This window comes from Cloeon dipterum, chromosome 4 (genome assembly GCF_949628265.1).
Source record: "Cloeon dipterum chromosome 4, ieCloDipt1.1, whole genome shotgun sequence".
NCBI lineage: Eukaryota > Metazoa > Arthropoda > Insecta > Ephemeroptera > Baetidae > Cloeon > Cloeon dipterum.
The window spans coordinates 1,548,657-1,561,350 of NC_088789.1; the positions used below are offsets into that span (position 1 = coordinate 1,548,657).

Below are 12,694 nucleotides of genomic sequence, written 5' to 3' on the forward strand. Positions count from 1 at the left end.
TCGCGTGTCAATTTGTCCACGCAGTCAATTTTCTGCCGGCGAACACGGCAAACACATTCATCTTTTCAGCGGCGGCCAAGGTTGCTGCTCCTTTTGTGCCCGGAATAAACATACAAGTTGTTCCTTTTTATTCTGCGCGTACACACGACGTTGCATGGAAATGCGAATGGCCGGGTGGGTGCCATTAGTCAGTTTTTCCAGCCAAGCGGCCCGGCAAACGCGCAACCCTTGCTTTTTTCGTCTTATTCTCTCTGCGTCTCGGCTCTGCGGCGGATATAAGAGCCTTCTTTTGACATGTATATACATTCGCGCGCGCGGATCAATGCGGCGAATAATATAAAAAGAAACGAATTAGGCTTTTCCTAATTTCTTCTTCACCTCGGCGGCGGCGGCGGCGGTGCGCCAAGAAATGGAGGTCGTTCCTCGCGTTTATTGGCGTTTCCAACACGCAGCCCTCGCAGCAAAGGAGGAACTCGCAGCTCGCCTTTCCTCCACCGACCAACTCCCTCGTGTAATAAATTGTCGGTCTATCCGATGTTGTGAGAGCCATTTTCCACCCCTGTGCGGTTCGACGCACCTATAAAAATGCAAATTGCACAAATTGATCCGACGGGATATTCAGGCAAAGCCAGAAAACCACTCCTAAATGTAATTCTAGCAATTTTGTTCGTCAAAAGAATTAATTTTAATGGAAAATTACCACCATGATATGATATTTTTCTTCTTTGTACAGGTGTAATTTATCTAAATGGGACAAGGTCGCTCTGAAGAACCAAATTTAATATAATACCTATCACGTTTTTAAATTGGATTGATACAATTGAAAATTATTTGAATTATTGGATTGATAAACAATTTGAAATTAAAAAAGGAACAATAAAAATCAAATTTTTAAATATTCTCCAAAATTTGCAGTGGTTGGCCACATTTTCTTGGCAGCTTTTGATTCCTCGATCGTTGAGATCTTTCCAACAGCGTTTTAAGGGATTAAATAAAATCAGATTTCAAGTAAGGAGACAGTCCTCACCATTTGAAAAGCAGCCAATTTTCTCAAAAACTTAATAAAATTTCCAGAATTTTGCAGCATCAATCCTCTTTAAATTACAGATTTTGCCAAAGTTCTCGGTTTGTCAATGACATTTTCTCTTAATTTCGATTCCTTTTGTCATGATCTATCCGATGAGGTGTGAATTAAGAGGTAAATTTCCTTCTGGAGAAATAAATCATAATTTAAATTAAGGACAAGCAACAATTTATGTTCACCGCCGATTTTCTCGAAATTTTTAGTTTTGTCCTAATTTTTAGATAAAATTTCACGTAAATGTAAAAAGGATTTTTAACAAATTATCTATAAAGCTTTTCAAATATGGAACTTTACGCAACAGTGACCAATTAAAAATGTTGCCATTTGAATCGTGGATCTCTACATTTATGAAAGGAAGAATAAACCCATTTTTCGAATATTTTCATGTGTGCCGTTTCCGTGAAGAGAGAAGGAAACGTCGAGATAAAAATAACAATCCGTGGCACGGTAGAACAAACTTGCTATCCAAATAATTTTCACTCTTGCGCTGCAGCAGCAGCTTTATTCAAAGCCGTGTATCCACTGGTGTATGTACTTTGTAAGCCAGCTGGTTGAGCACCAGGCTCTACCAGCGAAATTGGCAAGAGACCCCAATGCAGTGGTACTCTACTTGGAAACAAAAAGGAATAAAAAGCAGGGGACGTATATGCATGCCAGCGACGAGTTTGGCTCGCGCAGTGCCAGATCTGTCGCTCGCTCGCGCGCATGCAACAATGCAGCGTGTAGCGTGTGTCGAAAGTGTCATCACGTTCGGCACGCGAAATTATTCCGCAGCGGCCGCTCAGTTTCAATTTATATTGTGCCAGATCAAAAGCAGGCCTATTTCTGGATGAGCGCCGCACTAAATTTCCTGGAAAACGATTTGTTTTAAGCGTTGCATTCATTGCGGAAGAGCCGCGGGTGCGGATTATTGCGCGCGAGCGTTTATTAAAAACAACTTAGAGCAGAACAAAGAGCGGCGCGCGCGGCCCTTTATTAGCCGACTAAGCCACTTTTCCATCGGGCTCTATTAATGAGCCGCTGCCACTGGGCCGTAAAAAGTTGATAGTTTAATCATCTCTCTCTCTCTCTCTCTCTCTCTCTCTCTCTCTGGCTGGCTGGCTGGCGTGCGTGTGCGAGCTTTAATTACCAGCTCTCGCACTTTTCCTCGCGCCACCCGCCGCGAGACGAGCACGCCCCAAACTCCAATTTCGCGGATTTGCTCTCGCAAAATAACGAGGCAAAACTTTTCGCTCGCGCTGGGCTGGGGTTGTTTTTAAATTAAACTCGCTCTGTGATCCTTTAATTAAAGTCGAAGGAAATTAGATGAGTTTTCACACCATCATTGAATCGTAAAACATCCACAAAAAGTTGAGCCTAAAACAGCGCTGGAGAGGATAAAGTGAAGGGGAAAATGTTTTTTTAAGAGGAAAAATAACATATAAAGATAAACAGCAGGCGTCAAATTCACTTATATAAATTTTATTATTACATTATTTGCACCGGAAAATCGTAGTGAATGAAAATACAAGATTTTTGTGGTATATGTTGGGCCCCAAAAGCTGAAAGTCTCAATGTTACTTCGCATTAGTTTGCAAAACGCTTAGTAATTATGATCCAAATCCAATGATGCAGTAACTTTTGTATCTTGTTTTATAATTATGATGAGTTTCTCGATTAAAAAGATTACAGGGAAATGTAAACACTATATTTATTTTTTTATTGGATATTTAAATTTTGTTATTTGTGACTAATTTTTAAATGCGCGGAGCTTCAATTTATTACCGTTTTATGAAAATAAACAAATTAAATTAAGCTAATCTATTGTTGTGGCAAGAGGCACTTAAATGTGACTAATTGAGTTGCTCAATAATATGTTGTTCTTTTTAACAAACAATTCCTCAGTTTGTTTTCTAGGGTTTTTTTTAATTGCATTACAAAAAATATTCATTTATGGATGATGTTTGGATTAGCGAACGGTTAGGAATTTTAATATTTCATGTTTTGTCATGAAAGCGACAACGGATTAATGTCAGCAAAGTCACCGGGGGCCGGATTCACGCGACGCGCAGATATGGTCTGGTGGCGGGAAAATGAAATTGGCTTGGAAAATTCATCATGAAAATACCTTCAGCACAATGAATATTTTTGTTGTTATTTCTTTACTAAAAGCTGATTAGCCCGGTAATCGGCGAATGGACCGTTAGATGGCACATCAGGCTAATGGAAATGACACAAAATACGCGGAAATGAAATTATTAGGCCGGTACGCCTCTTTTTTGACGCTTCTGATTGGCCACTGGACTATCTCCTGCTTGGCCTCCATCATTTCGACGCCATATTTCGACTTCTGGCCGGCGGGAACCAACACAGATCGCAATCCGGACCCCGGTGGGAAAAACTTTATTAAGTTATTAAAGGGCGTCTCCCAATTTTCTGTCACTAATTGCAAGCAGTCAAAAATGCTACCTGCGTGTACAATCAATGGAATAACTGTTTTGGTCTTGGCAACTTCTGTTTATTAGTATTTCTTCTCTCAGTCCGGTGAATTAAAATTAAAAATTTTTACTCTTATGATTGTGAGTATTAATTACTGCTCTTTGCGCCTCATTAATCAAATTGCTCGCGCATTTAATCCGGTCTGCCCCTCTCTCAGAGATTCCTGCATGAATAATCCGAGATCGACCATTGAAACGAGCAATTAAATTAGCATACCATTATTGGACAGACGAGCGGCGGACGGACGGACGTACAAGCAAAAGCGCGTGCACAAGCAAGGGTGCGTGGGCGTAAAAGCGAGTGGCACAAAGGCTGGCCGCGAGCCCGAAATAGACGCACATGACGACGGCCCGACCGTTCTGGAAAGCAAATATTTACTGTTTATAATGACGTGGCTAATTTATTTAAATATCCACCCTTTTGTGCGCGAGCTTGGCGCCGGATTGCAATTTCACAGAAGCGCCCTCGTGCGTGTGTGTGTAAATTTCGCGCCGCGCACACAATCGAAAACATTTCCTCGTGCGATGAGCAGATTCTCTGGGAACATTTAAAATAAGCGCGCAGTTTTATTTCGCTGAACGAGAACATAGCAGGGATATTATAATGGTGCATGTGGATTTTCCCAGCAGCTTCACCTGCTGACTCAGCCGCCTAATGGAGCCTCTCTCTGTATTCTTTTTGCTAGCTCCTATCAGACGCTGACTAGCTGCTGACAATGAGAGAATAAACGTGGTGAGTCAATCCGAGAATATCGTCTCGATCATTCTTTCCTCGACCATCGCTGCAGTTTTGCCGGCTCGTCAAATTTGCGCTCAAGTGGAGTTGAGCTCGTCAATTTCAAGCACTCGAATAAACCAAAAGCTCCATACTCTTGCATTTTTGACCGATGATTGGGGGTGGAATGCGGGTCCATTCGTATTTAGGAAGATTGCGTAAGGTTTACGACTGCTGGTTTGCAACTTTCCAGCATGTGTGAATGAACTTTCTTGGGACGAATGTCTCTTTGGCGAAGTTTCTGAATACTCCAATCGATTCTTGATGGTCAAATTAGGTAAAATGGATATTTTTTCCGACGTGCGGACCTTTTTTCCCGCCAAAACAATATGAATGCGAGAAGTGCGCATGCGTCAGGGCTGGCTGGATCTGGCAAAGAAGTCCTTCGTACAGGTGGTCTCGTCTGTAAGTGCTCAGAACAGCTCTGACGCATGCGCAGTTCTCGCATTCATATTGTTTTGGCGGGAACAAAGTTCTAATTGTGCTACGCACGTCACGCTCGACTTTTTGGTCGGAAAATATCCACTTTACCTAATTTGACCCTCAAGAATCGATTGGTGGGCTCAGAAACTTAGTCAAAGACGATCTTTAATTTGAAATTCATCTTTTTCAATTTAAAAATATAAAAACCATCGTATAACATTAAATTTATCAGTGCATTTTCCGTATTATAAGGATTTCTAAAATGTTAAAACCCGCACGATTTTTGTTGTGTGGAATATTATTTTGCTAATGAAATAAAATTCTAGTGGAAACATAGCAATGACGCAGGTGTCCTAAAACGGATGTGCGCAAATGATTTTCATTCCGTCAATTTCTATGAATTTTCCGCTCGCAAACTCAATAAAATCGAAAGCAAATTAAAGTTATGCTTTGCAGTTTGCGATCGGCCGTCAACAGCATGAAGCTGATTTTTCCTGCAATTTTGATCGTAACTGTGAGTACGCCTCAATTTAATTATCTCCCAATTCTTATATAACCTTTCTCTAGATTTACCTGTGTTGCATTGAAGGAGCAAGGAATAGAAAAGTCAAGATTATTGGCAAAAGCAAATATATATTTTTATTTTAAATTCTGCTTAATGTTACGCAACAAATATTTTAGATATTAAAGTTGTTGTCAAGCAAGCGAAGCCCGCAGCAAATGCTCGACGAAAGTTTGTTATCAGATGCTGTGGACGTCAAAAATGCTCTAAATTTAGTTCACCGTCCAATAAAACACAATCTCGAAGTAGCACCGGAAAGGTATAGATGGATTATTAAAATTATAAACAAATCACGTGAATCTCCAATTGAAGGCAAATTCTGGAATAACGATAGAAGCAGAAGCCACAAGAAATGCAGAGGCCTCAGAAAATTCCGAAAATTCAAAACAAGACATTGCAACTACAGAGAAAGATAACTTGCAAACGAGCGGAGACAAATTAATGACGCAAACCGATGCTGCTCAAAATGATTTGCCAACGGATGCACAGCCGATAGCTGCCACGGAGCTATCAACTTCACCACCCTCAAATAATCAGCCGACTGTTGATCCAATTCTAACAAACAATGAAAATTCCCCTGCTGGTCCAGAATTAACAACTCCTCTATTTTCCGCCCCAACACTTGGTAAAAAATAACCCATATTTTTGCAATTTGCGATTTCTAATCGTTTTTTAACTTTTAAAAGGCGCATCTGCTAACTCACCTGGAATTTCAAACGCCATTACTACAGCACCATTAATAGTTGGGTCAACAATTAAAGCATTGGGAACAACGGCAACAACTATTGCACCACCAAAAGCATCATCTGTTACAACAGTTAATCTAGGAACAACAAAAATTAGCGCGGCATCAGCGACATCAAGTAAAGCAGCAGCAGCAACAACAACAATGGCAGCAGCAGCAGCAACAACAAAAAATAATGCAGCAGCAGTGACAACTGGAGCTGCAGCAGCAACAACTGCAGCAGCAGCAGCAGCAGCGACAACAAATAATGCACCAGCAGCAGCAACAACAACTGTAGCAGCAGCAACAACAACTACAGCTGCAACAACCACGACAACTCAGGTTCTACGATTGCATTATCAGATTTTAACTCAACTAAAGAAAAATATAATTAGTTTTCCCTTTGTCCAAAGTCGTCATGTGCAACTTATGCGATGGTAACATATTATCTGATTTAACCAAATTAAATTATTTTATTTAAAATTTTTAACTTCAAAGGCTCTAGATAGCGCGCAGCAGAGTGGTATGACCAAAAGTCTGAATCAGCAAATTTCCGGTCGTGCTCATATTTCCAACTAATTAGCTGCACCGACGGCAGGAAAATTCACATCGGCCTGTGGCAGAACCTTTTTCATTGGAAGCACTACAGTAATTAATTCTTAGTAATGGTTGCCATTTTGATTTTCAATTTGCATATGACTTCAGTCTGACTACAAAACGGCTGCAGCCAGTTGCTTGAAATTGAATTTAACTTTGGTTTCTCTCAACACAATTGCAAAGTTTCCTTGTATTTCCCAGCTGGTGCTTGGTAAAATTCTACTTTATCGTGCTTTAATTTTGATTCACATTTAAAGAATCGTTAAAAAAATATTGGACCTCTGGTTCCAACGAGGGTGAAATGTGTGACGTGTTGAAAACGTACAGCTGGTGTTCAATGAACGGAATCAATTTTGGAACACAAATCATGAATACATCTCTGTGGAGCAATCCTGTTGCCAAAGACCCAACTCTCGAACGCTGCATTTCTTATATTGTCGACGGACTTAAGAGTGGTTTGCTGCATTCTGCTTGCACAGAAAAACTGTTATATATTTGCGAGGTACAATTTTGTATGCATTGGAGGATAAATGCGGTTTTTGATTACGATATTTAGCCATCATGTGCGATGCCTGCCTCTCCAGAGTGCAAGGCTAACGTATATCATTTGAAATTATAATTTAATATGATCTAATTAAGTACGCAGGCATCATTATTCGATGGAGCTGGAAACCTGATTGGTAAAAAGAGTATTAATAGATGTGTCAGTCAGCCGCGAGGCTATGTGCGTGCCTGCTCTCAGCCAATGAGATGGCGGGATTGAGTCACGTGACTGCTCGAACTGGGCGTGCTTCTCTGATCTCGCTAGATGTCTCTACTTTCGCAGTAGCCTTCTTACCAGACATTTTTCGAACGCGAATTTCTCGGTTGTTTTATTTCTCGTGGTCATGGTTTCGACTTAATGTTGTACATCAACTCGTGCGCTTTCGTTTGAAACCAATTGAGACGCAGATGGCTTCAGTAATTTTGACACGAAAACTCATTTAACATGGGAAAAGATAGGGAAGTGGATCTGATGGCTTTTAGATCTCGCGGCTGAGACCTCTAATTTTTCAACGATTTTCCTCGTATTTTAATAATTTAAAATTTAGACCCAGGAAGTTACGGATATTGGCCAAATGCGTGTGGTGACACGTTTCTTTTTGGAAATCGACCAGTACAACCGCATTATAATTGGTTTTCAAATTAAAATAAAATAAACAACAATTTTAGCTCACTTGGGAGGCCAACGTTAAAATGTGCTGCAGTTTGGGCATGCAACCATTTTACATTAATTCCAAAAGCGATCAATCATGTATATCAAGCTTGACTCTTTTTAAAAACTGGAAATACAACTTAAACTACTGGACGGGCGCCACGAGGCAAGGGTGCCCCCAGCAGTGGGCTTGGGGTGGCAATGAGATGACCGGAATTCCCACCGATATAGTTTGGGAAGTCGGCCAGCCGGACAACAAGGGTGGCAGAGAAGATTGCATACACTTGAAAGTGAAAAACAGCACGGAAGGTACTGTGATCACCGACCGAAACTGCACAGACAAGTACATTTTAGCATGCAGAGTGAGTTTTGCTGCGATTAATTTTTTTTTGGTAAATTCTGCCGTTTAATTAATCTAGGGAAAACCGGCTTTGAGCTCGTACTGCAGTAAACCATCTTGCCCCAATCAAGACTGCACCCTTAATGTAAATATAGGAGGATTATCATAGTTATCATAATAATTCCATATCATATTTTATCTAGGACACACTTTTTACTAAGTTCAAAAACGGCACAGTGATTCTCAATGGTGAGAATAATTATTTTATATTTTCTTGTATGCATACTTATATTTGGTTAAAAAGATTACTTTTCATACGGATCTTGGTTTGATGCGTGCGGCAGAAAAATTCTCTTCGCTGAAAAACCAGTTGATTATGACGCTCTGTTGAATAAAGGATTATGCCTGAAAAAATTAAATTTCCAGCTAAGTGTGGTTGATGCAAGAAAATATTGCTGCCAAATCGGATTCACAATGCTGTCTTTGGAAACTGTAGAAAAGCAAATATGCTTCAATAATTTAGCAAGGCGTAAACATTGTTTTTATTTATCTTCCAAGATTTATGTCCGAGATTCGCAAACAGGGCATAAATATACAATTTCTGGAGATTACTGGACTTCAGGAACTAATCAAAATTGCACTAGCAAATTTTTGTGGTGCTCAAATGAAAAGAATTTCTTTAAGAACGAAACCAGGTGGAAAGCAGGAAATCCAACTGCAAACGGAAATTGCGTTTACGCAAACTTCAACTCATCCGATGCAAACTATACAGACCTAGGAACAGCAAATTGCATTGAAAAAAAGAGATTCGTTTGCGAGGTACACGAAAGGGGTTATTGGTGGAAACCAATTTTAATCCTGTCTTTAGATGCGACAGAAGAACACTGGGAGAGATGCTCTTCAAAGCGAATGCGCGATTCTCTGGAATGTCTCCGCTAGTGCGTTTATTATTTATTTATTATTAATTTTCTTTATATGATCGCTGGTATCTTTTTCAGCTGAAATAGCTTTGTTCAAACTTGGACTGGCCGGCACAGCTTCATATTCGTATCGGCTGAAGGTTCGAAACATTTAATTTTAATGGATTATCTGATTCAAATATATGTGAAGTGCTTCATCCGATGCATTGGCATAAACGTGGGAATGGTCAGTTCACTATATCTGCACACCCTCTTGTTTAAAATACACTCATCCACGCTGATTGCAGTTTGCGGACAACGCTTTGGTTACTGACGAGCTTCTGCGCAAACTGGAAATAATTGCAAATGACGACCCTCCAACTCTGCAAAGCGGATTCGATGCTTTCGACATATGCAGTCCATTGAGTCAGTCATTAGCATAATTATTGTTCAGACGTGGTGAAACCAAAAATCGATCCTATTTTAAAATGCAGGGTACGATGACGAGTGCCTCACAGCGTCAAACATTTACACGTGTGGACTACAAAATGCACCAATTTTGACCACCGGCATGGTGGACGACGGTAAAAATAATGTGACGATCGTAAGAACTTAAATTTAAATCTTAGCTTTTGATCGCCATTGAATCATTTTAAAAGTATGGTCCCCCTGCTCACTGTACTATAAGAGAAAACGCGTGCTATATTAGCGATGATTTGCCATGCGTTGTAGACGTAAGTATCGAGACTTTATTTTGAGAATTTATCACTCATTGTCAGTTATCTTGATCATTATTATAGGCAGCTCGCCGCACCAAATTTTTGGCTGGAAATGGTTTTAATCCAGAAATAGAGAAAATAAATACTGATCGTAATTTCAAAATCAGATCCCCTCATGACGTACGCAATTAAAGCTGGAAAAGTCTATGGAATATCGCAAGACTTGTACTCGCCCAGTCCAATAGATATTGTAACGACAAATTTAAGAACCAACAAATTTATGACCGACAATTATTTTTGCAGTCTCTCCCTCAGGCATTTACGAATTGCTGCAGCGTGGGCTTGAGGCTTGCGCATCCAATGTCTGTCAATGAAATTACTTTCTTACGCAATTACGGTACTTACCTCTAATTTAATTAAAGTCAAATGATAACAATTTTCTAATATTTTCCCTGGTTAGTGGATACTTCGCCTAACGCAATCGTACTCGTGGGTGAACTTTTAAAAATAAACAGTACTCACAACGCCTGGTGCGAGACAGGAGAACCTGTGCCTGATTATCTCTACGATGTAACCGATAATATCGGCGTCCCTCCCGAAAACCAGAATTCTAAACCTGATTGTAATTATAATGCATATACCTTGCACACTGACACCAGATTGCTGATGAAATTAACTCTTGGCCTCACCTATAACGATCCTACCGCTGCAAGATTTTATGTTTGTCAGAATGTATAATTTAAATATTTTGGATTATTGCTTCACTCACCTAGCAAATTTTGATCCTCTGTTATCTTGTTCTCACCGTCAGTTTTCACGTGTTCTTGATATGAAGTGAATCATAATAGCAATGACAATATTAGTCCCTTTTATGCATCAAACTCTGTAATGTTGAATTAATTGTGTGCAAAATGCTTTTCAGATTCCTTAGCGAAATTGATCGCAATTTTATATTTTAAACATGCTCCAAACATTTGAGGATTAAATATTAGAACTGCACGGGGAGTTGGCAAAAATTCTGTTAATCCTCCATTTACTGCAAAACAACAGCACAAATTTTTACAATTGTTTTCATTCTGTAGTGTGACGAGTGATTTTGCTTCTATTGTATCCAAGAGTTTCAGCGGGTTGTTTGTTAACACATTTAAATAATGCCTAATTTCTCCTTAATGTGATTGGCGTTTGATTGAAAAAAATTATAAATTATGTAAATTGACTTTGTTTTGGAGAAATAAATTGAATTGAATTGAATTCATCATTGGATTAAATTTGTTTTTATTGAAATTCAAGATGGACGGCTGATGAACAGTTTGTCTATAAAATACACTAGCACTTTCAACGGAAGCTCTCGTCATGTTGAAAAAAAAATAAGGGAATTAAAGAGGATGGATACCACAAAATCCTAGTTGCCAATGCATGAACTCATCCCTTAGGATTCAGTTGGAGCCAAAATTGACCTACGTACATTTTTGAGAAAAGGGGCTGCAAAGTTAGCTCTGTCTCCTACTAGGAATGTCTCTCCTTACTTGAAATTCTATTTTATTTCAAAACAAAGAGTTTCCCTAAAAGGTTTAAAACACGCTGTTGGACAGATCTCGACGAGAGGAATCGAAATCTCCAAAGAAAATGTGGTCAAGCGCAGCAAATTTTGGAGGAAAATTGATTTTTTGCTGAGGCTAGCTACTTTTTGGATTATTACAAATTGTTCCAACAATTCAAATAATTTTCAACTGACGTTTTGTATTGATTCACTTTAAGAAAAGAATGACATCGCAAAGTCCTTTGTAGATTACACACAGAGAAGGTTCTAATGTAGACGCACACTTCGCAGTTCTAAGGCTTCCTTTTCAGCACGGCAAAAGCTATGTCTTATTTGCATAAAACTTTGCTGTTTGCGTCTTACGAACTTTCAAGCGCCACGAAGATAATGCGAGAAGCGAGGCTGTTGCCTTTTTCGGAAGTTTATTTTCCATTGTAAAAAAATACAAACTCCCCGGAGAGTATTGCCACGTTATTCCGAGAAGCATAAAAGAGCAAAAAGCCGGAGTGTATTTAACCCAGTCCGGCTCTTCAATTAATTAGACAGCTGGCGTCGATTACATGTGGTCATCGTGGCTAGAATTGTAGAATTTGCAAATCGCACACGCAACGCGATTGGTTTATTTGGCCTGGATGCGGCCGATCGATGGACGGGTCGTGTACATCATCGGACGCTAAAGATGATAAATCTCCTCCATCGGCGCAGTATCTTTCATCATCGGGCGCTGTCCATTTTCGCATTAAAGAAATTGCTCATATCCATTATCTGCTGACGAAAAAGATTGCTCAAAATAGATAAACAACCTACCGTGCGGCCGAACCTCTTAAAATCGCCGCAATTACCTCATCACTCAGCTTTTTTCACCGCGTGCAGATGTATCGATCGGCGAAAAAAGAGCGCACGTGAACCGATGATAAGGAAGATGCGCCATGTCTCATGTTTTTTGCGCAATTGTCTCAGAGAGGTGCGGGTTCGTTGCTGATTAGATTGCTGCTGCGGTGAATCAGACGTCGTCGCCGTGATAGCTGGCGCTGATTGGAGACTTGTCATCGGAAAGTTATGCATATCTCGTCAAGAATTACAGGAAAATAAAATTCTTTGCCTAGGGAATTATATGGCAGTTTAAAAATGTGGCTTCCTGGAAAATATTTCCTCTCTTGCTAGAAAATTAATTTAAAGACCGTCTTTGACGAATTTTCTGGGCACACCAATCGATTCTTGAGGGTCTCGAATTAGGTAAAGTTGATATTTTTTCCGACCAAAAAGTCCAGTGAACTTTTTCCCGCCAAAACAATATGAACTGCGAGAAGTGCGCATGCGTCAGAGCTGGCTGGATCTGACAAAGAAGTCGTTTATACA

At 39.9% G+C, this 12,694-nt stretch overlaps 1 protein-coding gene across 2 annotated transcripts; it reads left to right on the forward strand.

Annotated features, from left to right (window-relative positions):
* The first annotated feature begins 5,228 nt into the window (after positions 1–5,228).
* Positions 5,229–11,046, forward strand: LOC135944096 (uncharacterized). 2 transcript variants are annotated; one of them, XM_065490835.1, is made up of 23 exons: positions 5,231–5,580; positions 5,634–5,946; positions 6,008–6,387; positions 6,441–6,482; positions 6,544–6,568; positions 6,629–6,693; positions 6,751–7,144; positions 7,199–7,240; positions 7,289–7,322; positions 7,734–7,798; positions 7,855–8,546; positions 8,604–8,706; positions 8,761–8,996; positions 9,046–9,115; positions 9,176–9,237; positions 9,288–9,323; positions 9,385–9,502; positions 9,571–9,680; positions 9,736–9,810; positions 9,877–9,910; positions 9,963–10,045; positions 10,099–10,192; positions 10,256–11,046. In XM_065490835.1, exons 12-23 carry the CDS (start codon positions 8,652–8,654, stop codon positions 10,531–10,533), a joined length of 1,251 nt encoding a protein of 416 aa, XP_065346907.1. In that variant the 5' UTR covers positions 5,231–5,580; positions 5,634–5,946; positions 6,008–6,387; positions 6,441–6,482; positions 6,544–6,568; positions 6,629–6,693; positions 6,751–7,144; positions 7,199–7,240; positions 7,289–7,322; positions 7,734–7,798; positions 7,855–8,546; positions 8,604–8,651; the 3' UTR covers positions 10,534–11,046. The 2 variants fall into 2 exon arrangements, with proteins under 2 accessions (XP_065346905.1, XP_065346907.1); XM_065490833.1 differs by lacking the exons at positions 8,761–8,996; positions 9,046–9,115; positions 9,176–9,237; ... (6 more) ...; positions 10,099–10,192; positions 10,256–11,046 and having other exon boundaries at positions 5,229–5,580; positions 6,751–6,853; positions 6,900–7,144; positions 7,855–8,199; positions 8,257–8,651.
* The last annotated feature ends 1,648 nt before the right edge of the window (positions 11,047–12,694 follow it).

Bases quoted from the DNA above. Each gene is read 5' to 3' on its own strand.
- LOC135944096 (XM_065490833.1), top strand. From the start codon at position 5,763: ATGACGCAAACCGATGCTGCTCAAAATGATTTGCCAACGGATGCACAG. The intron at 6,569-6,628 runs GTATGACCAAAA...CCAACTAATTAG, and splicing joins AGATAGCGCGCAGCAGAGTG to CTGCACCGACGGCAGGAAAA. The intron at 6,694-6,750 runs GTAATTAATTCT...ATATGACTTCAG, and splicing joins TTTTCATTGGAAGCACTACA to TCTGACTACAAAACGGCTGC.